A 27,069-nucleotide genomic window follows, 5' to 3' on the forward strand; every position below is an offset into this window, starting at 1 on the left:
ACTATTTCATTATATCAATCTTTCATAATTTAATTGAAATTTATTATTTAGAAAAAATATCTTTATAAAATAAATAATAAGAGAATGGTGAAACTTTAGTTTGATTAGTTGTAAGATTTTGTGAAAAGGCCCACAGAATATTTCTCACCATGACCAATTGTTTAAATATATAATTGGTTACTATGTTACTATATTTCCCTGGAGTCATGGTTGGTTTTCAGAATGACAAATTCTGAATGAAATTTTTCCAGTATAAATAGATGCTTGATAGTATTGCTGTGACATCACAGTGATATTGTGGAATCATTTTAAGGGTTCTCCACACATCCCCAGCTCTTGTTCTCACATTACTGTCTATTTACTGTGCATGTACTTTCAACAAGCATATATCTGATAGCCTTAAAAACTGGTCTGGAATTGAAATATACGGTAATTCTTATACCCCCACTCTGATGGAGAGGGGTAGGGGTGTACTGGTTTCACCCATGTGTGTCTAGCTGTCTGTCTGTCCCTTGTCATTTAGATAAAACCTTCTATCCTTAAAATGATATTCCTAAGGACCTGGTTTAATGATAGAATTTGTTCTATGTATTTGTAATGTAGCAAAGCAAACATGGGTGATAACTCATACTCAGTGCATTTAATATGAACAATCTAGAGAGTTCCGAAAGTAAACATTGCTGGTATTTTTAAAACTAGAGTAAAATGTTGAGAAAATTAATTGGATTTAGTCGTTACATGGATTATTTTTAGGGATAAAAGGCATATGCAATCTCAAAAAGGTTGTTTTGATTAATTTTGTAGTTATTTCCAATTCAAACCATGTCATATTCTTCAAAATCATTTCGGAGGGGATCCACTCCTATTTGCTACATTTCAAGTATATGGGACGTATTCTAACTGTGGTGAGGGCTTGTACTGAGACACAGTTCAATTTTTCTAACTTTTGTCTTTTATGCTACAAACACTCAAAGATCTGCTGTTTTATTGAGAAAAAAAAATGGACACATATTTTGGGTTCACACCATTATTTAATTATGCCATGTGTTCATTGTTTATGATTAGGATGTCACTCTCAATATACTGCTTATTTTTCCCATGACAGAAACCTTCATTTTAAATCATTTATAAGTCTATCTTTCTTACATCACTCATATTTTATAATGTTTTAGTTATAACTTATATAAAAAAAAAACGGCACAATTATACATCTCACTGCAGGTATTTGACTTTCTGTACTTTTTTGTTTCCATTTTGAGCAACAAACAGATTGTCATTTGTATCTGTACACAGTCCATAGGGATAAATCAGTCCACATTCTATGTAACGAAGGAACTGTCCATCCTGGTTTATGATGTGGACACAGTTGTTGTTATAATCAGCTGTAAGGATGTGACTCTGACTGTCTGTGGTAATTCCTGGTGGATAGAATGGTTTGTTCTTTGGAGCAGGAGTATGTCCAGTGTACCTGAATCTCAGTTTCCCAGCGTGATTGACCACCACTACTGCTTTAGCTCCACCATCAGACACACAGATATCCAGGTTCCTGTTCTCTGTTGTGTAACTACCAGATTGATAAAGAGGTATACCTTTATCATCAAACTGAATGGTTTGTTTCTCTGTGGAGCCAGAGTAACGGACAACTTTTGTTTGTGTTTCATCATCACTGTGCAAGATAACCAGGAGGTCACCAGAGGAGGTACTACAGACACCTTTGGGTCTCCAGTTCTGTAGTTTGATCACCTGCTCTATCTTCTCATTCTTCACAATGTTCACAGTTCTATCATCATAATCAGCATAAACTAGATCTCCGCTTTTTGTCACTGCTATGTCAGATGGTGTGTTCCCTGACTTGGTTGTGATTGACTTGAGTAGTGATCCCTGATTGATGCTGTAGAGTTTCATGGTGCTGTCATTTCCACCTGTCCAGATTTCTTCATCACTCAGACAGGCCACATAGTAAAGGCTTCTATACCCAGTGTGTATGGTGGTGACAGTCTCTGGTTCATCAAGCAGCTGTTTGACTGGAGGAAAGGATCCAGCTTCTGTTGATTTCTGTGTTGTCTTCATCTTGTAGCCATGTTTATCTGAAGTTAAAGAACTTGATGATAAGACTCCAAAAAGTTTGAAAAGTTCTTCTTTGTATATTTTTTTTGGCATGAATTTGGGTAAAGATGGCATTATTTGGTGTGGAAGATTTCTATATATATGTACACTGGATGTGACACTAAACAGTTTTGACAAGTCATTGGTGTCTGTAGCCATGTCAATTGAATCAATTTCTCCCTTGATGTCAGACATTGTCTTGTTTATTTCATCCAGATGTTTCTGTAGAGTTTGTAATTGTGTGATTTTCATCTCATCAACTTCAGCTTTAAGTTTCTGGACAAGTTTGTCAATTTCTCTGTGCCAGTCCTCTCCATGTTTTGTTATGGCTGTTGAGAGATCTCCATATTCCTTTTCTAACTGACTCATTCTGTTTTGTACATCAGAGGCAATGTCTTGGTAGGTTGGATAAATTGTGTCATTTAATTCATTTCTTTCTTTTGTAATTCTTTCTTTCTTTTTATCCAGAACTCGCAAGATTTTAGATAATTCATGATGTAAATGTTCATTTGATTCAATGCAGCTGGCACAGACAGGAATGTCACATTGTTTACAGAACATGATACATTGTTGTTTTTCATGAGATTTACATCCAGGGTAGAGGGGAGTGGATTTTCTGGACTGAAATTTGACGACTTTGTGGTCCTTGGATTCATCTGTTGAGATGTGTTCTCCCACACAGGCCTTACACAGGTTGACAAGACATGTATCACAGTGCATCTGTACCACAGTGGTCTTACACAGGTCACATCGCATCACGTCCTGGGCACTGGTACGGGGGTCCATCATTAGATCTTGTTTCTAAAGCATAAAAATTTAACATTAATAATAAATCCATGTAACGGAAGTGTTTGAAACTCAGTGTAAAATTAGCTAGACATGCAGGGCTGATTGCTAGTGAAAGTTGTTAGCCCTGCCAAAAATGTACTAGCCCGAAAAAAATAATTGTCTTTTAAAAAGTTCATTTTAGCATGCAGTAATGTGAATGGGGCCAACTCACTATATATTCTATCCCCGACCTATAGGCTGATGAATTTTACTCAATTGTTTACTTGTTACACTTAGCAACTAGTAATATTAGTTGATTTGAGAGAGATTTATCAAATATCTTAATTTTGATTTATGGAAAAATTTTACATGTCCAGTGGGGCGTCAGTAGTACAGATCTGTTTGGCCATGACAAATGTCTGTCTCTAGCAGTCAGACGCATTACACTGTATTATTTCAAACACTGGTAATGGGTTTGTGGGTAAGATGCATCAGGCAGATATAGATGGACAATTTTTTAAATTTCAGGCCAAGAGCATTGATTTTCAAAAGAAAGGGGGCAAGGCTAAAAAAAATTGACAAGCAAACAAAAACAAAAAACACAAAATGCCCATACTCATTGTCTTAGGGGGGATCTTTCTCTAAGTTTTCCGTAAATCTTTATTTAAGAATTTGCCAGAGTTTAACTTTATACCAACAAAAACTGGGGAAACCAAGCAACCTTTTTATGAAATATTTCACATTAAAACTATCAGTAGAAGACTATTGTCCAAAACAAGTTGGGAGGATTGAGCCAATGTCACATACTACAAGCCTGCACATGTTCATAAACAAGTCACTGGATTATATTATTGAAACATGGTTCATTGAATCTTGATTTTTAAAAGAAATTTTTCTTCCAATAGTTAAAGCCTATGGAAATTCATTTTCAATGACTTTGTGAACATTTCATAATCACAGAAAAACTTGCTGTACGTATTTCCTACCTGACTTCAGTAATGGTGGCCGTCCTTGATCAATTTCCAAGTGCAGTCTTAATGTACACAGATCACGTGACATACCTGTGTTATCTACCTGTCAGGTGTTTATACTTCCTGGTCTAGAAGGAGATTTAAAAATACTTTGTTAAAAATAAATGCTGTTTAAAATGTACATGTAGAACAATAATCCTGTGAATTGAATGGATTCATCATAACTGGCCCCCACCTTTACAAAAGGTAGCTAAGTACACTTTCTCCATAACCAATAAAATCAGACTAACTAGAGGTACTGTGAGCAATGAGCTCACTAAATGATACTACCCGCCTCCCATATGAATGAATATAAGGGCAGCATCCATGTTTTGCTTTGGGAAACCCAAAATATGTGTCAGATCAAAAAGTAAAATAGGAGGTGCAAAATGGCAATATGTAATAAAGATTCTTTAAAAGTTTCATCAAATTTCACTCTGTGGTTTGAGAGAAGTTGCAGATAAGAGATGGGTACCCCAAAGCGTAACAGACGGATGGACGGATGGACAGACAGACTTACCAATTACTATATACCCTCCCGCTTTTCAAGTGGAGGTATAACTAACTTGCCACATAGGGTGGTGAAGAAATAGTAAAATACTTGTAGCTACATGAAATTGGTTTATAACTTAACTATAATAGCCAACTAGAACTGTCCAATAGGGACGAATACCCCCCGCTGGGTTTTTCAGAGAATGTGCCAATTCAAAAATACTTTATGGATCTAGAGGTGTTCACAATTTACTTACAAAAATTTGCAGTGAAATATAATTGCTCATCATGTTTCTTAATGAATGAAACAAAGGTGCAACCAAATGAAACATCAATACTAATACATTGTAATTCCATTGTAACATTATTTTTTTTATTTCTGCATTAAAAAAATATATTGCAATTATGTGTTATGTCACTCTGCAAACTGATTGTTAAAAAAAAAATCATATTATACAAAATCAAATTAATCTTGATAACTTTATATCAAATTCATTTGAAAATAAAGAGCTGGTCATCCAGTAATGAAGTACTTTGACAGACAATAAATTACAATTAAGAGAATAAGAGAAGAGAGATCTTTAATTCTTGTGCCTGATTCCCAGGAGATTACACATGGTTGATAATGAGATGCCTTAATGTTCAACTTCCCACACCAAACTCATTAATTTATCTTTAACTGGATGCATGTCCAGTCATTATTCCCAAGAGACAAATGAAATTACATTATCTTCTGTGCAATGTAAAAACTGTTTTTAGCACTTGATGATGTTTTTTTTTTAAGTTTATATGAGTAGTTTTAAGCTGTAGTATTTTTGTACAGATATTCTAGATTCTATGTCTCAAACCTTATACATGAGCCCAAAATGAACAAGTCAATTAAAATAAAAAATAAAACCTGTAAAATGCAAAAAAAATGAACAAAAAGAGTTGAAAATTCCAATTGCACACCTTCATATGGTGAATAATAAGTGTACAAATTTTCAGATTAATCCTTGCAATAGTTTTTGAGAAACGGTCTGGACAAAACCACAAAATAAAAATGAAAAAACACCTGTAAAATTCAAAATAATAATCGAATCAAGATGAAAATATCAGGTGCACAACTTCATATGGTGAATAATATTTGTACAAATTTTCAGACAAATCCTTCCAATAGTTTCTGAGTAATGGTCCGGACAAAATCTCGTCTACAGACAGACAGACAGACGGACAGACGGACATGGTGATTCCAATATACCCCCCCCTAAACTTCGTTTGCGGGGGGTATAAAAATAATACAACTTGTGTGAGAAGGAAACGTAAGATAGATTTAAGTTTGCATTCAGTGTGCTACTTAAGGTATATCACTCGTCAGTTTTTCAGAAAAGTTCAGACAGAAAAGAGGGGGTATATAGTAATCGTTATGTCCGTCCGTCTGTCTAGCTGTCCGTCCGTCTGTAGACAAGATTTTGTCCGGACCGTTTCTCAGAAACTGTTGGATGAATTTGTCTGAAAATTTATATACTTATTATTCACCATATGAAGGTGTGCACCTGGTATTTTCATCATGATTGGATGATTTTTCTGCATTTTACAGGCATTTTTTCTTTTTTATTTTGTGATTTTGTTTGGCTCATAACTAGAAAACTATTAGACTTACAATCATCAAACTTGGACAATTTATGCATCTTGGGTAGAAGTTGTGTCACGACCTATTTCAAGGTCACTGTGACCTTTAATTTAAGTGATTTTTAAAAAAAAAACTAAGTCTTTAAAATTTTAAATTTCATAATCCTAAAAAATGTAAAAATATTAGGGATGTCAACGAGTACCTGGTTAACCGGGTACTCGATCGAACGTCCGAGTATCGAATACTAAAACTGGTACTCGGTTACTCGGATGTATATTTTTTTTCTTTTTCCAAAATACATATATTTATGAAAAACTTATCAAAAAATAACTTTAATGTGGATACGATAATTAGCGTGTCGTCGTCTACACCTTTAAAACACCTGTTATAGCCTGTGGCTGTGTATATACAGTAATTAGTGGCCAATTACCTGGTACACAGCTTTTCTCACCTATTGGGATCCTTAATTTTTGGATGGTTTCAATGATTTGTTTTCATTGATGATCGATTGATGTGCTCTTATCTTTAAAACATTTTAAAATTATTTAGTAAACAGTACCGAAATCTGGCATGCATAAATATACCGCTACCGACTTTAAAATATAAAGAAATTGTATGTAATACATGAAATTGAAGATTGAAAAAGAAAATTAAATCAGCTCTGTGGAATAAATATAATGTATACGGGGCAATAACAATATACGACAACTCATTCCAACAACGTCCGTTCCTTCTGCTTCGAGCTTCGCGAGTGTGGTCATTACAAAGGTGCATGGCAGATTGATTAATTTAAAGCGTCTTCCCAAACAAGAACTGTAAATCATTAATTTGTAATTCTTGGTGAATCAAATTGATGTCTTTTATGTTAAATAAATAAATTAAGTACAATAAATCATTTTCGGTGGACTCCACATTTTTAAACATGTACTAAAAACATAATAAAAAACAACATTGGGGTTAAAGAGAGCTTAACTAGGTTTAAGATTAAAATGAACAGCATTGTATTTACAATTTTACCGAGTACCCGGGTACTCGATCGGAAAAACGTCCGAGTAACCGATTATCAAATATTGACCGATTTGACATCCCTAAAAAATATAGTTGAATCCTTATTAAAAAATGCTAAATTAAGTAAAAACTTATTTTTTCATCATATACTTTACAGCAAATTCTGTAACAAATGTTAATGATTTGAGAGGAATTCAGTTTGTCCCATGGGCATAATTATCAAGCACTGGTCAAGGAGAATTTTTGATAGCAGAAATGTGCATGTCAAATTAGAGAGAAATTAATGAGTTCATTGTCGGGAGTTAACTGGCAAGAGCATCTCTAGATCTGATCATGCAGTGTTATCTTAATTTATCTCTTGGGAGTTGGGCAAAAAGAAATGGCCTTTTAGTTGCTTGTGTTAATTTAAAAGAGTTCTTGATGGCTGTAATCCAGATAAAGATCTTTCAATTGGTGTAATGTAATTAAAACAAATTGATGTTTTAGTGTATGATTAAAACTAAATTAGTATTGTATAATATAATTAAAATTAACTAGGGCTAATTGTAACGGGGACCGTTACAGATGTTCCCCAAATGCTCCCCTACACCCTTTTGGTGCCATATTACCTGTAAGCGCTATTAAATAAGACACACTTTTTCCCCGAAGAATACAAAATATATTTAAATTTTAGCATTGCACGCGTGCTTATCTGAATGCATGTGCGTAATGACATTATCATCTTGTCTACATTATTTATATATTTTAATATACTTAATATCAAATCAATTAATCCAGAAGTATTAAAAAATACACTCATTTAAGCGTATTTTTAATATTACTCATTTCACGTGCATGAGGACTATACCTTCCTGTAGAAGTTTATTATGTCTGTCTATGTTCTAAATCCCACCCTGTTTGGTTGAAAAACAAGGGAGTTATAGCCATTTACAGTTTTAGCCAATAAGGTTGCAGCGCACGTGCATGCGCGTGATTTCATGACAATTGTTATATATCATATTGTAGTACATCCTAAAGTATGTATATATTTTAGATTTCATAGCATTTCGTCAAAAAACAGGAAAGATATTGAGATTTTTGTTTCAGCCAATCAGAACGAAGCGCACGTGCACGTACGTTCATGTATGTGCATGATGACCATACCTTCTTGTAGAAGTCTATTATATCTGTCTATTTTCTAAATCCCATCCTGTTTGGTTGAAAAACAAGGGAGTTATAGCCATTTAAAGTTTAAGCCAATCAGATTGCAGTGCACGTGCATGCACGTGTTTTCAAGACAATTGTTATATATTACATTGTAGAACATCCTAAAGTATGCCTTAATTTTTATATTTCATACCCTTCCGTCAAAAAACAGAAAAGATATTGAGATTTTTGTTTCAGCCAATCAGAGCGAAGCGCACGTGCATGCGCGTGAGTTCTTGCTAATTTGACAGTGTCATATTATCTACACTATTATTATATCTTTATATAATGAGTTTCAAATCATTTCATTAAAAATGTAAAAGTTAAAGCTATATTAAGTATATCGGTCATTTCACTCATATCACGCGCCCGCACGTGCATGCGTATGCGCGCAAAATAACCTTCGTTCCGCACACCTACACTACACACCTATTAACCCTATTAAGGTTTTAGCTTAGTTGGGTGAACAGTTTCTGAGAACACTCGTGGACAAAAAAGTACTTGAGAACAAAGAAGAAAAAAAAAGAATAATAATGATAATAACTAGACCTTATTTTTGTCGTTCAACAAAAACGGAGGGCTTTTCGACGCCTAAAAATCAAGAGCTTTAAAAACTTACATGATATAAAACTCATAAGGTTCAATTTCACAAAAGTTCTTTTAAGATAAATACTGAACTGAAAACATAACGATTCTTTTTGACCATCATTTTCTACTCAAAGAGAAATAACTCTTTCATCAATATTTAAAACATATGAAAATGTATTTTTTTTTCAATCCACTAAAACTCATATAAGGGGTCAAAAAGTGACCCCACGGGTAATATTTTTTAAACTGCACTCTTTATGCTTAATGCAAAACCAAAATAAGTTTAAAGATTGCTTGAAAAATAAAAAAGATATGGAGAAGAGGCTGTTTTCTGAATTGAACCCTAAAGTCCCTTCTATTTAAGGGATTTTTCTTTCCCTGACATTACCAAATGGAGACAATGATTGAGTCATTATTCATGTTAAATATCACGAGAATCGCTTGCTTCCCTTTTGATATATGGGACATTCTATGATTTCATATTTAACATAGAAATCTCCATAGAGAATTTTAAGGGCCTCATAAAACCGGAAGTACTCTTTAATTATACATATCAAAATTGAAACATAGAGAGCATATTAGACTGCAAACAGGTTGACAAAGGGAGATAACTCTTGCATCTTTATTTTTAAAATTACTTAAAAATACATAAATTCAGGTCTCTAAAACACCCATAAGGGATCAAAAAATGACCCCACGGACCATTATTTTTAAATTGCCCTAGTTACGTTTAACTCAAAACCGAAATCAGTTTGAAGATCTATGGACAAATAAAAAAGTAATAAACAAAAAACTATTTTCTGTACTGACCCCTAAAATCCCTTTTATTTTAAGAAATTTTATTTTCATGACCTAAGCACCGAAAGACAATGCTAAAGTAGTTTTTCATGTGAAATATTATGAGACTTCCTTGCTTCCCTTTGAAAATAATGGACATCGTATGATTTCAAATTTAAAGCTGAACACGACTCGTAAATAGGCATACTCCATTTTCGATAGCATTATCTATGATACATCAATACTAGGGTATACTCGTCGCATTCGTTACACCTGACTGCTTTATTGTCACGGGTATCGGCGTGGAATGGCGACCCGTGTTCGTGCTGGTTATCTTGTATTACCTTTGTTTATGTTTTATTGCAGTTACGTGTTTGTATACTGCACTGACTTATACAACTATAATTTAAACTTATTTGGTTTCTTACTTTCCTGCATAAGACGAAGTATTACGTTATTATTCTCGCTACCGAGTGCTGTATAGCATACGTCCGTCTTCTTTCGGTGTCTACTGATTACACTGAACAGTGACTAAGTTTTGCCCTATTTATAGGAGTCTGCAGAGTAGCGAGACTCGGGAACAAAAATGGCGGACAGATTCCTTTTACGAATCGTGTTCAGCTTTAACATGGAAATCTCCATAGGCAATTTTAAGGTACTTATAAAACCGGAAGTACTCTACATATCCATACCAAAATTGAAACATAGAGAGCATATTAGTCTTCAAATAGATTGCCAAAGGGAGATAACTCTTGCACAATTGTTTTTGAAAATACTTTAAAATACAAAATTTCAGGTCTCTAAAACTCCTTTAAGGGGTCAAAAAGTGACCCCACGGACCATATTTTTTAGACTGTCCTTTGTATGCTTAAGTCAAATCTGAAAACTATTTGAAAATTTATTGAAAAATAAAAAAGTTGCAGGCAAAGGTCTGTTTTCAAGGTTGGCCCCCTAAAAATCCCCTATTTTCAAAAATTTCAATTTAATAATTTGTTGAAGTCACAACAGTTTCAGAGTCATTCTGCATACATAATATTACAAGAAAATGTTGAATACTTTAAGAGATAATGTTCCACGATTAATTTAGCGTGATTTCAAACTAAACATAGAAATCTCCATAGGCAAATTTAAGGCACTCATAAAACCGGAAGTACTTTTTATATGCATACCAAAATTGAAACATAGACAGCATATAAGGTTCCAAACAGGTGGGCAAAGGGAGATAACTCTTCACAAATATTTATTAAAAGACTTAAAAATGCAATTTTTCAGGTCTCTAAAACTCCTATAAGGGGTAAAAAAGTGACACCACGGCATATATTTTTTAGACTGTCCATTGTTTGCTTAAATCAAATCTGAAAACTATTTGAAAATTCATTGAGAAATAAGAGAGTTACAGGCAAAGGTCTATTTTCAATGTTGGCCCTTAGAAATCCCTTATTTTTCAAACTTTTAATTTTGTAATCTAATGATGTCACAAGAGTATCAGAGTCAATATGTATACCAAATATTACAAGAAAATCTTGATTACTTTAAGAGAAAATGTGCCATGATTTATTTAAATTTAATATAAAACTTTCAAGACCCATAAAACCGGAAGTTCTGTTCTGATTGATATGAAACTTATATCACATGTTGTACTAATTAGTATTAACATATTTCTATGCTCAAATTAATTTTGTAACGTAATTGTGACATTCAAAAATTTCATCCCCCCTTCTTCAATGTTTGAAGTTTTATATCTCGAAAAGTATCTGTGGTCAAAAGTTACGTACGCGCACTTTTTTATTGGACTAGGTCTCCAGAATTCATATCTTAAATTTGGGAGTTGACACACTAAAATTAAAATTGTTTTTAGCTTCTTTAGAAATTTCAGTTTTTCTTTAGTAGAAACCGGAAGTGACTTTACCGGAAGTTGTTCTTGTTTCACGCACGTGGGATTTAAATTTGCTATTCAGTGGTTATAAAATAAAATACTTATTATTAAAGGTATTCCCCAAAAGCTGAACGATAGAAGTGTTCAGTATAATAATAATAATAATAAACAAAACGAAAACAATAGGTCTTTTCGACAAAAGTCGAAAAGCCCTAATAATAACTAGGGCTAATTGTAACGGGGACCGTTACAGATGTTCCCCAAACGCTCCCCATGTCCTTTTTCGTGCCATAGCTTTTCCTGTAACACCTTTCATAAATATACTAAGTATTTAAGGATTTCATTTAAAGTTACAATGATATCAACTATATATCGTTTAACATTTTGCATTGGCGCACACGTACATGTACATGCATATGCAAGATGATCATGGCATGTTGGTTAAGCGATTAACACATCTTTCTATCCCGCGAATAATAGAAAAAATACAGATATAAAGTTACCACATTTCAAGTATATATCATTTTTTGAAATACCTATTCACACTTAAATTCTCTACTGATTTTAACCTCGGGCTCAAAGTTGGTTTTAATCCTACGACAAGGCAGTGTTAAAGTCGACTGAGGATATCACGCCGATGGCTAACCAATCAAAATGAACTTAGTCAATTTTAGTTCCATACATAGAAAAGGGATTTTCCTTTAATCTGTTCAGATTTTTTTTAATATATTTCCTTTCTGGTCATTTTGACAACTCTGGTACCTGTGCCTGGTAAATTTTATATACTATGTAAATAAATATATACATGTAAAGGTTTTTGACCGGAACTATTTATTTTTTCCAAATTGAATGCATAGGAGGCTACTTTCTGGGGTTTACAATAGATATTTATAAAGACATTCGTATCAGCTAATGTGACCAATATTCTTTAAGACCTGCTTATTAATACATGTATATTTTTCATGAATGCAAATACCTGATATTTTTTTTTTTACGAAGGAGGTACATGTATATTGATTTTGAATTTCTGGGGATTGCGTAATTCTAAAAAAAAAATCAATTAAATTTCAACGGTTAAATAAACAAAGGATGCTTGGTATTAAAATATTGTTTCAAATCAGTAGAATTGAATGCTATTAACGACATCCGAATAAATACATGTAAACATAGAAGGCTTATATACCAACTTTGTTCATCTGGACTTTAATTTCAAACACGACAGGATTTGTAATTAATTAAATTAATAATTTCTATATAATTTGGAAACTCACATCAAATATTTTAATACTCTTTCCTCGAGCTCTTTTCTGCAGTTTCCTTGAAATGTTATGTGGGTCCGAGGTGTAATTTTAGTTTTACAGCGATTCTCTACTTTGTGTGGGGGGGGGGGGGGTTCTTTCTACCCTTGGGTTAAGGTCAAAGGTTAAGGTCGATTTCAAGTTCATAGGTCAAGGTCATTTTGGTAAATAGCTAATATCAACATTTTATTCAGGTTACTAGTGACCTTGACCTAAGTATCAAGGTCAAGGGTAAAAAGATCTGCTTCAGTATGTTACATGTCTTTACATTTATAAGTTCTTAATTCTGCATGAACATCAAAAGACTTAAGTATACTGTCGTTTAACGCATTGTGTGTGCGCGCATGTGCATGACGTCCTTGCATTTAATTTTGATTGTAGAATAATGTAGGCATTCATTATATCTATTCATATTCGAAATTTAACCCTGTATTATTGAGAACTAAGAAAGGTTTAGGCATTTAATCTTTTAGCCAATCAGATTGCAGCTAACGTGCATGTGCGTGCGTTCATGATTATTCTTATATATCATGCTGTAGATCTTCATAATGTATGACTATGTTCAAAATTTCAAAGGATTTTGTCAGAAAACAAAAAAGATATAAAGACTTTTGTTTCAACCTATCGGAACGAAGCGCACGTGCATGCGCGTGAAATCTTGCTATTTCGACCATGTCATCATGTCTATACTACTATTATATCCTTATATTATGAGTTTCAAAGCATTTCATCAAAAATATATATATATTAATTTACATTTTGTTTCTGGTATGTACCCTTAAAATCAAGTGTCACTTTATTACCTATAAGTAAGTTTATAGACAGTGCATCATTGATTTTATCTCACACATGAAACAATTTAGAGAAATAGGCCTATAATTAAATCATGAATTTTTTAACACAAGCCCCACCCCCACCCATCCCAAAGAAAAATTAAAATTGTAAAAGACTGCATCATTAACATGATAAACTTTTGCAGTCTTGGCAATGTCATATGGGTCTTTGGTATTTCCGTGACCATGTTGACATATATGTAACAAAGAAATACAATGTACAATATGAGTATGATCTATGGAAGAAAGGGGGGGGGGGGGATTCAGTGTACTTAACATGAGAATATTATTTAATCTAAATTATTTTCAATATTTTTATTAAATTGACAAACTGTACAATATTTTTATTATTAGCAGTTAAAATCAGCAGCTATATATGCTTTGAAATTTTCTACTTTCGTTTTCAAAAAACGATCTTTTTGGATTCCTATTTTATTGTCATTATCATTATCATTGACTTTAATTTTTGTTTTTAATACAATGACTATTAATTAAGCCCTTAATGCATGTGTTTCACTTCGCATACCCCTTCAAACTGAAAAGATTAATCCCCTAACTGCTCCAGGCTATAAGCTACCTGTACCTGTACCTGGACAGCAGCGTGTGCGTTGAAGCGAGAAGTGATTTCCTGTGGCTAATTAACTCTGCATGCTAAATAAACAATGAGACTTATCTGTGTGCATTGAATAAACAACTCTGATATTCTTATCCCAATTGACAAAATTCGGCGGTAGGGAAACTGAAAATCTGAATTTTCTCAAATCGGGAAATTGGGACAATTTTCCTCTCCCGATCGGGAAGGCGGGATGAAAGGTTAAAATCGGGAGAATCCTGCCTAAATCGGGAAAGTTGGCATGTATGCATATATTTGCAACAAATTGCAGTCATGTCTCACTTAGAATTTTATAGTCTAAAGAATAATCAATTTTTGATTTTTTTTTATTAGACTGTAGCATTTCCATTACATGTATTTCCTAAAATATGCAATAAACAATTTAAAGCTGCAGATGGATATTTGTTAAGCTCTAACACAGCCAGTTTAGAATTATATGATGTATTATTTGTTTTAATTAATCCCTACACTGTAAGTCTCTTAGAGATGTATGTACAATATTTTAAACATGATGATAAGAAATGGAAATTAGATCATTGAAATCTGTGTCAATCTGTTAATCAAGGTTACTTGATTTTCTTGCACCCTAACCAATTAATGATTATTGAACAATATTTGACGGGCGTATCATGCTGTGGCAGGGCACTTTATTAGACAATAGTGAACACCTCTTACTAGATCCATAAAATATTTCTGAATTGGCACCTACTCTGAAAAACCCAGCGGGGGTATTTGTCCCTATTGGACAGTTCTAGTTATCATTGGACAGCTACAGGTAAGTTTTTAGACAGCAAGAATAAAGGCATGACATCATAGCGATGTTTTAAGTTTGCATTCTGTACTACTAAAAACTAGAAGCATCTAATACTTGTGATGCAAGTTACATGTTAAGAACACATTCCATTCCATTGAAAGTATTTTGACTTCTCAGTTATAATGCTTTTAATTTCATATTACAAATGAAATTACAATTATCATCACAAGCAATTTAATTCTGATCATTGTATTTCAGTGACAATTAAGGAGAAAGACATTGTCTGGGTAAAGTGGAAGGGATGTCCTGTGTGGCCAGCTGTTGTAAGTACAATGATATAAATCAACACAACACTAGATCTGTCTTCATATTTTAATATTTCTATTGTTTCTCAACTCTGACTGTTACACACAAATATTTCACTGGGCAAAAAGGAGGGCATTTTAATTCACCTAAGCCGAAGGCTCAAGTGAGCTTTTCTGATCAAAATTTTTCCGTCGTCTTTGGTGTCGTTGTTGTCTTCATAAACTTTTCATATTTTCATCTTGCCCCGTGGGGATCCGGGTTAGAATAGGTCCTCAGTTGTAAAAGGCAACTAAATGGGGCAGTCCTTCGGATGAGACTGTATAAACCGAGGCCCCGTGTCACAGCAGGTGACAAAGATCCCTTCCTGCTCAAAGGCCGTAAGTGCCGAGCATAGGCCTAAATTTGCAGCCCTTCGATGGCAATGGTGATGTCTCCATATCAGTGAAATATCCTGGAGAGGGACGTTAAACAGTATACAATCAATCAATCAATTAATCAATCATATTTTCATCTTCTTCTCAAGAACCACTGGACCAGTTTCAACTGAACTTGCTACAAAGTATCCTTCGGTGAAGGGCATTCAAGTTTGTTCAAATGAAGGGCCATGCCCTCTTCCAAGGGGAGATAATTTTGAATTGGTGAAAAATTAATGGCATGTTTTGAAAATATTCTTCTCAAGAAACACTGGGCCAGGAAAGATGAAACTCATGTTGAATCATCTTAGGATAGTGTACATTCAAATTTGTTCAAATCATGACCCCCGGGGGTATGATTGGGCCACAATGGCCGTTCAGAGTTTTTACATAGGAATATATAGGAAAAATCTTTTAAAATCTTCTTCTCAAGAACCATTGGGACAGAAAGATGAAACTCATGTTGAATCATCCTCAGATAGTGTACATTCAAGTATGTTGAAATCATGACCCCTGGGGTAGATTGGGGCCACAATGGCAGATCAAGGTTTAACTTAGGAATATATAGGGAAATCTTTAAAATTAATTTTCTTCTCAAGTACTGCAAAACCATGATAAGTGATATCTTTATGGAAGCATCCTCAGATACTGTAGATTCTAGTTTGTTCAAATCATAACCCCCAGGGATAGGGAGGGGCCACAATGGGGGATCCAAGTTTTACATTAAAATATATTTAAAAAGATCTTTTTTCTAAAGAATAGCTAAGCATGATGAGTGATATTTATATGGAAGGATCCTTAGGTAGTGTTAAATTTATTCAAATAATAACCTCCAAGGGTAAGGAAGGGTCTCAATGGTGGATCAAAGTTTTACATAGGAAATAAAGGGAAAAATCTCAAGAACAGAAAAGCTATGTTAAGTCATATTGACATCTAAGCATCCTCATGTATTGAAGATATAAATTTGTTCAAATCATGAGTACCCTTTGGGGTAGGGAGGGAAATGATGGGGAGTCAAATTCAAATTATTACAAAGTAATATACAAACAAAATGTTTGAAAAATCTATAAAAATCTTTTTATCAAGAACTTTTTCAAGCAGTTATATGGAGAATTGATGTGGGGGCATTCCCAAGTAGTATTAGAATTCAAGCCCCCCCCCCCCCCCCCCCCCCCTTTTAGAAAACTTTTCAAATCTGATCTAATCATTTGTGCGTCTTTCCTAGATGATGTGCTCAGATGAGCAATGTGGCCCCTGGGCCTCTTGTTACAATTGGGAACGAGCCCTAAATTAGGCCCTACATGGGGTAGTGGAAAATTCCTGGATACTGAAATTTATTTGCCGCACAATTAGCTTCAGAACTGTAGCTCTCTGCTTGAGAAAATTCGGACAGATAAAGCAGAGAGCTGCATATCCAAGCATTGTAAAAACCTTCGATTTATGCCGACAATTTTTGTAGCTACTTTAGGTATTTATTTTGTGTAGTTTACATACCTTCCCCAGCTTTGAAAATAATTTTAAATGTAATTTAAAAATTAATCATACTTTCAACTGCAGTTCCTGATCATTTACGTACCTCCGAATTCTTACAAACGGCTGTTTATGGTTTACGGATGTCAAAATGGAACTCTTTTAAACCGACAATACAAAATTATATACAGGACTGTTTGGGACCCATAAAATGTAAACAAAGTATCAAATATAAGAGTTAAGGTCTTCAATCCCTAATAGGAAGAAATTCAATGAAATTGAAAACATAAAAGATATGTAGGCATTCAATACTCAGTTTATTTAGTCATAGTTCCCATTAATTACTATAAGTATGTGTGGGATGTGTCCTAATTCATGACCTTGAATTTTGGTAAGAGTTAACTCCCCTTTTTTAATTAATAAAAAAAATCAATTAAAAAAAATTTAGCCGGTAAAAAAATTGTTTTCAATTATCATTCTATTTTTAATATTTCAATGCATCTTTCCACCACAGGATTTATTGATATTCAAATTATTTGAATTTTTATTTTGAAAAAACGCTTTTCCCCATAGACTTCAATGCAATCTTTGTTAATTAACTACTGCTTAACATGCATTCTCTGTAAGCACCAAAAAATTACTATAGGGCTTGGAAACGACATATTTCCGATTTTGATGAAATTTGCACCACAGGTGCACCTCGGTAGAAAACCAGCAAATATGGTGTTAGAAGTTTCCCACGTGCACCCGGTTGCCATGGAGACGGATCCATTGTATTTGGCCATTTTTGGCCATTTTTGACCAAACAAAAACATAAAAATTGAGGAAATATGAATGCATTTTTATCTTTATGTAGTGAACTCAAATATAAATCTTTGTATCATAAGAAAACATCAACTGTTAAAGAATACAGGGCATATAACCAGTTATTCCAGAATTGACCCCACTCTTAGAAAACGGTTCTGCAAAATAGCATAGTTTCTCAAAATGTGAAAAATGGAAATTTTGGCATTTTTTGAGAAATTTAAGGTTAAATAAAAAAAATTGTCTACGGAAATTTTTCAAATCATATGCATGTCATCAAACGTCAGTATTTGTAGTGTCCCCTCATGTAAAAATTGGAGTGGGATCTCAATGCTATTTTTAGTAACATGTATCTAAAAATAGACATATTTAAAAAAAATCCAAAAAATGAAATTTGGGCAGAGTTTAAGATGCCATTGCTAGGTAATTATGAAATATACTGTAAAAGTCAACATGCTAATGTCAGAGAATGGACACCAATAACTACCATGCATCTTATTTTCAGGGATTTCCATTTTCTATTTATAGCTTCAAATGCCTAAATATAGACATGTCTCATAAAATGATGAAAAATGTCAATTTTCCATTATTTTGAAGCTCCACTGAATCATAAATAATAAAAATATGAATCTCTACAATATTTCATCAATAAGAACAAGGAATAGTATAATATCTCACAAATTATTGCGGACAGGCTCTCATCTCTATTAATAGTACAAATGTTTAAAAATAGACACATACGAAATTAACTGTTTAATGTTGATTTTCCACCAATTCTCAAATTAGAGACGGGAAATTTACCAACTTACTGTCATTAAATGTAACTGATATTATGTGACTGACAAGAACAAAAGAACATTCAATGGAATGCAGCATGATAAGCAGAGGTTTCCATTTCTATTTATAGTAACACATGTTTAAAAATAGACGTAATGCGAAATATCGGGAAAATGTTTTTTGTACTTTTTTCTAAAATTTTGGATGAATAATTGCTGACTATCTGTTTTTAACTGCTATTGGCATATGGTGACCAACAAGTAAAAGAAAGTCTTATATCAAATACAAAAATCAGAAGCAGTGGTTTCCATTTCTATTTATAGTAACACAAGTTTAAAAATAGACAAACTGCAAAATATCGGAAAAATGTCGTTTTTTGTACTTTTTTCTCACATTTCGGATGAACAATTGCAGACTATATGTTTTTAACTGCTATTGGAATATGGTGACCAACAAGTAAAAGAAAGCATATACGAAATACAGAATGAGAAGCAGAGGTTTCCATTTCTATTTATAGTAACATGTGTTTAAAAAAAGACATACTGTAAACTATTGGAAAAATGTCATTTTTGTACTTTTTTCTAAAATTTTGGATGCATAATTGCTGACTATCTGTTTTTAACTGCTATTGGCATATGGTGACCAACAAGTAAAAGAAAGTCTTATATCAAATACAGAATGAAAAGCAGTAGTTTCCATTTCTATTTATAGTAACACAAGTTTAAAAATAGACAAACTGCAAAATATCGGAAAAATGTCATTTTTTTGTACTTTTTTCTCACATTTCGGATGAACAATTGCAGACTATATGTTTTTAACTGCTATTGGAATATGGTGACCAACAAGTAAAAGAAAGTCTTATATCAAATACAGAATGAAAAGCAGTGGTTTCCATTTCTATTTATAGTAACACAAGTTTAAAAATAGACAAACTGCAAAATATCGGAAAAATGTCATTTTTTTGTACTTTTTTCTCACATTTCGGATGAACAAGTGCAGACTATATGTTTTTAACTGCTATTGGAATATGGTGACCAACAAGTAAAAGAAAGCATATACGAAACACAGAATGAGAAGCATAAGTTTCCATTTCTATTTATAGTAACACATGTTTGAAAATAGACATACTGCAAATTCTTGAGAAAATATAGACTTTTGCATTTTTCTTAACATCAGGAATTGATACTGTGCAGACAAACGGCTGATAATTGTTATTGACAGAAGGTGACTAACGAGCATGAAAAAGCTTTAGCCAAAATGTATAAGAATAGTGTGTAAAGGTATTTTTTTTTCATTTCTACCTATACTAACGTATAGTTATAAATAGACATTCAGCAATTAATCAAGAAAATATAGAATCATTCTATTTTCTCAAATTAGGGATAGGAAATTGCAGTCAAACTTTCATTAGCTGTAACTGACATAATGTAACCAGCACGTACAAGAGAGCAGTAACCGAAATGCATAATAAGGTGGGTTTCCATTTCTATTTATAGTAACACATGTTTTAAAATAATGGCTCAAGTGAGCTTTTAAGATCATTTGTGCCTTGTCAGTCATTGTTGTTCTCATTGTAAACTTTTTATATTTTCATTTTCTTATCAAGAACCACTGGGTTAATTTCAATTTGACTTGCCACAAAGTATCCTTGAATGAAGGAATAATACCTTTTCTCTGTTCGATTTTTCACTAAGTTAATAATTTATATTTCTGACCAATATTAGTTTGTTTAAACGCCTATTAATAGCAAAGCCATTTCTGTAACTAAAGTTACTCCCCATCCCTCATTAAGACAAGTTAATTTTTAGTAGTAGTAGTATTTTAAAACGTAACAAGGAATCTTTTTCAAACACTGATACCAATGTATGACAGCTTATTGCCATGAAAATCAAGTCTTTAAAAAGGAGATATAACTCTAGGGTCATAACAAAATTCGTGTCGGAAGCAAATTAAAAGTGAAAAGGGGGGTCCAAACATGAAAACCTCAATCTACTTCGAACTTCTTTCAGTACCATTTTTTTTTCAAACACTACCACTTACCCTTATTCGACTACACTGCAACATGCCTGCTTAAAAGGGGGGAGCTAAATCTACTCCCAAATGTTTATTACCTATATGATGTCTATCTTTGAACCCCCCCTCCTCCCCCCCCCTCCGGTTCCAAAAACTACATGCATGTTATTGTTTATACGTAAAATAATTTTTAAAAAACTAAAACAACAAATATTTTTAAATGCTTTAGTTAAAGTCTAGAGAAATATGCATGTATAAAGAGAGAGAGAGAGAGAGAAATCGAAAGTAAGCCAACTCAAAACATTTGGGCAAATTTCGAATTACTTTTGAACAAATTCTGGTAAGGCATGCATGGATCAGAGGGGATCTGGATCCCTGCGATATTCAACTTTATTATTACCCCACCCCCCAACGAAGTTTGGGGGTATATAGGAATCAGCTTGTCCGTCTGTCCATCTGTCTGTGCAAAAGTGTCCGGTCCATATCTTCCTTTATGAGGAACATTAGAATCTACTACTCCACAGAAAGATTGCCCATGACCTTAGGGTGTGTCATGACCTTGACCCAAGGTCATTTGGGGAAGTTCAAGGTCACTGAAAAAAAAAATTAATTCCTGTCCGGTCCACATCTTTCTTACGGATAAACTTGGTATGGTCTTATTTCAGACAAAGATTTCTCATGACCTAAGATTGTGTCATAACCTTGACCCAAGGTCATTTAGGGAAGTTCAAGGTCACTGAAAAAAAGTTTCATAATTCGTGGCCAGTCCATACCTTTCTTATGGATAAACTTGGTAGGTTCTCATTTCACACAAAGACTGCCCATGCAATAAGAGTGTGTCATGACCTTAGGCCAAGGACATTTGTGGAAGTTCAAGGTCACTGGAAGAAATATTTCATAATTTGTGTCCTGTCCATATCTTTTTTATGGATTAACTTGGTATGTTCTTATTTCACACAGATATTGCCCATGACCTAAGATTGTGTCATGATCTTGAGCCAAGGTCCTTTAGGGAAGTTAAAGGTCACTAAAAAAAATTGATAATTCGTGTCCAGTTGAGATCTTTCTTATGGATAAACTTGGTATGTTCTCATTTCACACAAAGACTGCCCATGACTTAAGGGTGCGTCATGACCTTGAACCAAGGTCATTTTGGGAAGTTCAAGGTCATTGAAGAAAAATTTCATAATTCGTGTCCGCTCTATATCTTTCTTATGGATGAACTTGGTAGGTTCTTATTTCACACAAAGATTGCTCATGACCTAAGAGTGTGTCATGACCTTGACGCAAAATCATTTGGGGAAGTTCAAAGCAACTTGAAGAAAATTTTTTATTATTTGTGTCTGGTCCATATATTTTTTATGGCTAAACCTCAATCTACTACTTCACACAAACCTTGCTTATTATCTGATTTTCTGTCAAGACGTTGATCCAAGGTCATTAATGCAAGGCCAAGGTCACTGACAGAAAAAGTTCATAATTCGTGTCTGGTCCGTATATTGTTAGTCTGTTTTTTATTATAAGGATGAGCCTTCGTTTCATTTATGAAAATATTATGAGAAATTACATTTGCATTAAAAATGTTTTAGCATTTCACTTATCTCTTAGATCCATTAAATATTCATGATTTAACACCTCTGAAAAACCAAGCAGGGGAATTTAGTCTCGTTCGGACAGTTCTAGTTTAAACTGACACAGTGATTTGAGCCCATCGCCTCCTAGGGAAATTTTCTGGATGCACCTAACAAAAAAAATTCAATTGGGCTCGGGCTGTCGACCTGAATATAAACGATAATGGGTAATTCATTAAGAAAATCGCTGTCATTTGAGTGTTTTAATGCAGAGAGAGCATACTTTTGTGATACATGTATTGGAATACAATTAGCCATGTCAGTTACAGCTAATGAAAGTTTGACCGCAAATTTCATATCCCTAATTTGAGAAAAACGAACGATTCTTTTTTTTCCTGATTATTTATAAATATGTGTTATTATAGGCATAAATGTAAAAATATCCTTAAACATTATTCTTATACACTTTAGCTAAAGCTTTTTCATACTCGTTAGTCATATTCTGTCAATAACAAATAAAAGCCGTTTGTCTGCACTTTAACCATCCCTGATGTTAGGAAAAAAGTGCGAAAGTCTACATTTTCTCGAGAATTTGCAGCATGTCTATTTTCAAACATGTGTTATTATATATAGAAACAGAAACCTCTGCTTCTCATTCTGTATTTCATATATGCTTTCTTTTACTTGTTGGTCACTGAATGCCAATAGCAGTAAAAAACAGATAGTCAGCAATTGTTCATCCAAAATGTGAGAAAAAAAGTAGAAATAAATTACATTTTCCCGATAATTTACAGTATGTCTATTTTTAAACTCATGTTACTATAAATAGAAATGAAAACCTCTGCTTCTCATTCTGTATTTGATATAAGGCTTTCTTTTACTTGTTGGTCACCATATGCCAATAGCAGTTAAAAACAGATAGTCAGCAATTATGCATCCAAAATTTTAGAAAAAAGTACAAAAATGACATTTTTCCAATAGTTTACAGTACGTCTATTTTTGAACTCATGTTACTATAAATAGAAATGGAAACCTCTGCTTCTCATTCTGTTTTTGATATAATGCTTTCTTTTACTTGTTGGTCACTGAATGCCAATAGCAGTAAAAAACAGATAGTCAGCAATTGTTCATCCAAAATGTGAGAAAAAAAGTAGAAATAAACTACATTTTCCCGATAATTTACAGTATGTCTATTTTTAAACTCATGTTACTATAAATAGAAATGAAAACCTCTGCTTCTCATTCTGTATTTGATATAAGGCTTTCTTTTACTTGTTGGTCACCATATGCCAATAGCAGTTAAAAACAGATAGTCAGCAATTATGCATCCAAAATTTTAGAAAAAAGTACAAAAATGACATTTTTCCAATAGTTTACAGTACGTCTATTTTTGAACTCATGTTACTATAAATAGAAATGGAAACCTCTGCTTCTCATTCTGTTTTTGATATAATGCTTTCTTTTACTTGTTGGTCACTGAATGCCAATAGCAGTAAAAAACAGATAGTCAGCAATTGTTCATCCAAAATGTGAGAAAAAAAGTAGAAATAAACTACATTTTCCCGATAATTTACAGTATGTCTATTTTTAAACTCATGTTACTATAAATAGAAATGAGAACATCTGCTTCTCATTCTGTATTTGATATAAGGCTTTCTTTTACTTGTTGGTCACCATATGCCAATAGCAGTTAAAAACAGATAGTCAGCAATTATGCATCCAAAATTTTAGAAAAAAGTACAAAAATGACATTTTTCCAATAGTTTACAGTACGTCTATTTTTTAACTCATGTTACTATAAATAGAAATGGAAACCTCTGCTTCTCATTCTGTTTTTGATATAATGCTTTCTTTTACTTGTTGGTCACCATATTCCAAAAGCAGTTAAAAACAGATAGTCAGCAATTGTTCATCCAAAATGTGAGAAAAAAGTACAAAAAAACTACATTTTCCCGATATTTTGCAGTTCGTCTATTTTTAAACATGTGTTACTATAAATAGAAATGGAAACCACTGCTTCTGATTTCGTATTTGATATAAGACTTTCTTTTACTTGTTGGTCACCATATGCCAATAGCAGTTAAAAACAGATAGTCAGCAATTATTCATCCAAAATTTTAGAAAAAAGTACAAAAAACGACATTTTCCCGATATTTCGCATTATGTCTATTTTTAAACATGTGTTACTATAAATAGAAATGGAAACCTCTGCTTATCATGCTGCATTCCATTGAATGTTCTTTTGTTCTTGTCAGTCACATAATATCAGTTACATTTAATGACAGTAAGTTGGTAAATTTCCCGTCTCTAATTTGAGAATTGGTGGAAAATCAACATTAAACAGTTAATTTCATATGTGTCTATTTTTAGACATTTGTACTATTAATAGAGATGAGAGCCTGTCCTCAATAATTTGTGAGATATTATACTATTCCTTGTTCTTATTGATGAAATATTAGAAAGATCCATATTTTTATTATTTATGATTCAGTGGAGCTTCAAAATAATGGAAAATTGACATTTTTCATCATTTTATGAGACATGACCATATCAAGGCATTTGAAGCTATAAATAGAAAATGGAAATCCCTGAAAATAAGATGCATGGTAGTTATTGGTGTCCATTCTCTGACATTGGCATATTGACTTTAACAGTGTATTTCATAATTACCTAGCAATGGCATCTTAAACTCTGCCCAAATTTCATTTTTTGGATTTTTTTTAAATATGTCTATTTTTAGATACATGTTACTAAAAATAGCATTGAGATCCCACTCCAATTTTTTTATGAGGGGACACTACAAATACTGACGTTTGACGACACGCATATGATTTGAAAAATTTCCGTAGACAATTTTTTTCATTTAACCTTAAATTTCTCAAAAAATGCCAAATTTTTCCATTTTTCACATTTTGAGAAACTATGCTATTTTGCAGAACCGTTTTCTAAGAGTGGGGTCAATTCTGGAATAACTGGTTATATGCCCTGTATTCTTTAACAGTTGATGTTTTCTTATGATACAAAGATTTATATTTGAGTTCACTACATAAAGATAAAAATGCATTCATAATCCCTCAATTTTCATGTTTTTGTTTGGTCAAAAATGGCCGAAAATGGCCAAATTCAATGGATCCGTCTCCATGGCAACCGGGTGCACGTGGGAAACTTCTAACACCATATTTGCTGGTTTTCTACCAAGGTGCACCTGTGGTGCAAATTTCATCAAAATCGGAGATATGTCGTTTCCAAGATTTTTTGGTGCTTACAGAGAATGCATGTTAATTAATAAACTTTTTGAAAATTTCTCATTGGCAATCCTTTTCCACTATAAAATGCTTTAATATGATATCAGAGTATTGTGTACTTGACGGACATTTAAGGGTAGAGAATTTGGTCCTATTAGGGATTGAAATCCTTAAATATATGAATTATAATAGTATACCATTCTAAAGGCCAGTGAAAGTATAAACTACATGAAATAAATACCCAAAGTAGCGACAAAAAATCGTCAGTGTAAATCGAGGGTTTTTACAACGATTGGATCTGTAGCTCTCTGCTTCATCTGTCCGAATTTTCTCATATAGAGAGCTACAGTTCTGCAGCTACCGTACAATAAGCTCTCGCTCCTTGAGAATTTTTTTTATTTGATGCAAGTAAATAAATTGATAGATTAACTTTATTTGGAATTATAAATTGACAATATAAGACATCTGTTAACAGGTCAGAAGACTGGGTAAGAAGAAGAAGAGAATCGTTAAGGTGTCCCTCACCCTGATTGAGCCTCACAGCTCTATCCCTAAAAGGTAACTTCATGACTGAAGAGTTCTCACTAAGGGAGATAAGAAATTTATTGATAATTGGTTTCTTAATATCTTCATAGTTTGCTGATTCAGAATAATATGCTTCAATATGCAGGTTGACCCTGAATTACAATTCAAGAACAGTAATTTCTTATAACACCCAGGATTCAATCAATTCATGGTTTGTACATTATGCTTTTCTCAAGAACTGCATGTACTCTATGTTGTTGAAAAATATAAATAAATTAATGCATTGCAGTGCTTTCATAACTGATTATCTTTCAAGATTTTTAAAAGTAATTTTTTAAAAATACACGGTGCTCTTTTAGTGAATTATACATGTACTTGATTTCCAGAAAGTGTCAAAATGATACTGATATACATTTCGTATAATTTTTTTTGTTTTAAACACAGGAAAAGGGAAGCAGTTTAGAGGGTGAGGGTCGGGAAAGGTTCACTAAGGCTGTAGATACAGTTCACAACTACATGACCAAGAAGATATTGGGAACTTTGAGGAAAGAGGACACAGAATTCATGGAGAGTCTTCAAGGTAGTCATTCAGTCTATTCCACATTTTAGATAATGAATGATTCCATTGATCCTAGAAAGCGCATATGTTGTGTATACCGGTAGTCACAAAATGCAGCCATCATCTTGAATTTTATATTTAATTTTATTTTTCAGAAGAAAACATTTTGCCTCATGAAATTGCATGACTGATAAATATTTTTGATTTTTTTTTTCAGAGGAGGAAGAGGTTTGTGAGAATTCCCCGCCCCCATCACCTGTCCCCCACACTGTGTCTCCCCCGGCCTCACCGATGTCCAGTGTAGACAGTGGAGGCAGTCTTATATTTGTAGGCTCAGAGGAACCAGATCCTGAAATCACTAAAAGGTGTCTTCTTCAGTACATGTACTCATGTTGGGACAAAATGATTATTAAGTAGATGGTAAAAAAATGAGTAGGTTTTCCTCTTGGGTATATTTGCTTGTTTC

The 27,069-nt window shown here is 33.3% G+C and overlaps 2 protein-coding genes across 2 annotated transcripts in view; one reads left to right on the forward strand and one right to left on the reverse strand.

Annotated features, from left to right (window-relative positions):
* The window catches only part of LOC134273129 (PWWP domain-containing DNA repair factor 3B-like), a 40,942-nt gene extending 14,497 nt beyond the window's left edge, over nucleotides 1-26,445 (forward strand). The window contains exons 11-14 of the mRNA XM_062755305.1: nucleotides 15,179-15,243; nucleotides 25,995-26,077; nucleotides 26,190-26,259; nucleotides 26,431-26,445. Of these exons, the coding sequence (XP_062611289.1) occupies nucleotides 15,179-15,243; nucleotides 25,995-26,077; nucleotides 26,190-26,259; nucleotides 26,431-26,445 (233 nt within the window). The remainder of the gene's footprint in view (nucleotides 1-15,178; nucleotides 15,244-25,994; nucleotides 26,078-26,189; nucleotides 26,260-26,430) is intronic.
* Nucleotides 1,002-3,976, reverse strand: LOC134273127 (E3 ubiquitin/ISG15 ligase TRIM25-like). The gene is made up of 2 exons (XM_062755303.1): nucleotides 3,861-3,976; nucleotides 1,002-2,907 (listed from the first exon to the last, which is right to left on the reverse strand). The coding sequence occupies exon 2, from the start codon at nucleotides 2,893-2,895 to the stop codon at nucleotides 1,213-1,215; it is 1,683 nt and encodes a 560-aa protein (XP_062611287.1). The 5' UTR covers nucleotides 2,896-2,907; nucleotides 3,861-3,976; the 3' UTR covers nucleotides 1,002-1,212.
* Nucleotides 26,446-27,069: the final 624 nt, after the last annotated feature.

The sequence above is a fragment of the Saccostrea cucullata genome, unplaced genomic scaffold (genome assembly GCF_032062105.1).
Source record: "Saccostrea cucullata isolate Sc308-1 unplaced genomic scaffold, CSIRO_AGI_Scuc_v1 ctg668, whole genome shotgun sequence".
Taxonomy (NCBI): domain Eukaryota; kingdom Metazoa; phylum Mollusca; class Bivalvia; order Ostreida; family Ostreidae; genus Saccostrea; species Saccostrea cuccullata.